This window comes from Wasmannia auropunctata, unplaced genomic scaffold, assembly GCF_000956235.1.
Source record: "Wasmannia auropunctata unplaced genomic scaffold, wasmannia.A_1.0 LD336111.1, whole genome shotgun sequence".
In the NCBI taxonomy this organism is placed as follows: domain Eukaryota; kingdom Metazoa; phylum Arthropoda; class Insecta; order Hymenoptera; family Formicidae; genus Wasmannia; species Wasmannia auropunctata.
The window spans coordinates 3,968,427-3,970,032 of record NW_012026779.1 but is presented as its reverse complement, the minus strand read 5'-3'; the positions used below and the strand labels follow the sequence as shown (position 1 = coordinate 3,970,032).

The following is a 1,606-nucleotide window of genomic DNA, read 5'->3' as shown; positions in this document are numbered from 1 at the left end:
CGTGTGCTTTTAGAATGTATAGTTTGTTTTTGTATTTATTATGTTTACTGCGTGTTTGATTTACTTTCAGTTATAATACACGGCGGATGAAGTCTCCCTAAGATGATTGGCGTGAACTGGAACGGATAGAGAACGAATTTATGGAGGCAACTGCCTGGAGGAAGAAAAGAAAAACGAGGGAGCAGCAGTAAAATGCCGCCGTGCGGAGTTTCTTTTTTTAAGAAGACTGTCTCGCTCACGGTTTTTGATAGTGGTTTTTCCGTGAGACTTAGGGCAAATGCCGAGACAGGGACATGGGAGTGCTTAACGCATGTTGGGTACCACAGAGTAATTCCCCCCCTTGTCCGAAGATTCAAGACTGAAGAGTCAAGACGCAAGATCAAGACACAGGAGGGCGAGAGAATCGGCTTCCAGGAAAGGAGAGGATGCCTGAAGTCTAAGGCCTGGAGGATTGATCACCTTTCGGGAAAGAGACAAAAAGGGTCCTGCTCGGAAGTTCGAAGAAGGATTAAAGGATTGGGTTTATCATTAAGAAGAGATGGTGCTCGGTAACCTGCTGCAGCAGCACAGGGTAGAGCAGGAAACCATCAGAAAACCCTGAGGTCCTTCATATGAGAGCCCTGATTGTCGGGACGACAATCTAGAAGAGGGAGGGCAGTGTTGCGCCCGTGTCTACACCCGCGTCGTTCGATGTACCAGCGAGCCGGTCCAGCTGTCGGATGTTTCCCTAACGACGCGTTGTCATCTGTCAAACGGACGACATATCAGATTTGGAGACGAGCCGTCGACTCGTTCGGACGTGCTGAGCTCTGTTCTGTCTATTCGCTGCGTTGTTTGTTTACAGTCATTAGAATAAAGCGTGTTCCTTGTGTTCTTAATTGGTGTTCCTTCTTATTTCTCCGCGGCCTTCCGGTGCGCGTGCGCGAACGCGAGTGCGTGAACGCGACATTCACCGCCCCGGGCGTAACAATATATTGGCAGTTTTAAGGACTTTATATAAAAAACTAAAATAATGGTTGTTTTCAGGACGGTTCTTAAAACTGCCGATACACATATATAGGTTTCAGGTCGTACCTGATAACTACCACAAGTCCTCAAAACTGCCGATGCATGCTAAAAGTCGTCCTGAAAACTGCCTTTTCACATACATATATATATATAAGATCTTGTGAATCAGGAGACACGGTAGTGGCTTGGTGTCAAGTGTTCAAACAAGCCATGCCGGGTCTCTTAACGCGAGCCGTCGCGTTGCGAGCACCCGAGATTTTGAGATCTCAATAACGGTCGAACTGATTAAGTTCTAACTAGACTTAATCGATAATTTTGGTTCGACTTATATAATGAAAGTGTGTTTATTTTTTTTCTACATGTCCTACGAGCGGAGATATTGCAATGCAAAGTCCGAAATGTAGGAATTTCAGATTAAGAAACGTCATTATCGTCGACCAGTTGCGGAGTGGGGGAAGTGTACTTTTACAATTTCTGACACAAGAGGCGCTAGAATTTCTAATCTTGCAGCCTCGCACGAAGTCGAAGTCGAAGTCGCGCTCTGAACTTTCGCGGCGATGACAGTTCGCGTCGTGACACGTTGGATAAGTTTGGTTAG

At 46.1% G+C, this 1,606-nt stretch overlaps 1 protein-coding gene across 1 annotated transcript in view; it reads left to right on the top strand.

Moving 5' to 3' along the window:
* Positions 1-192: 192 nt before the first annotated feature.
* Positions 193-1,606, top strand: part of LOC105450604 — an 11,698-nt gene continuing 10,284 nt past the window's right edge. Inside the window, exon 1 of the mRNA XM_011690541.1 lies at positions 193-548. Within this exon, the coding sequence (XP_011688843.1) occupies positions 193-548 (356 nt within the window). The remainder of the gene's footprint in view (positions 549-1,606) is intronic.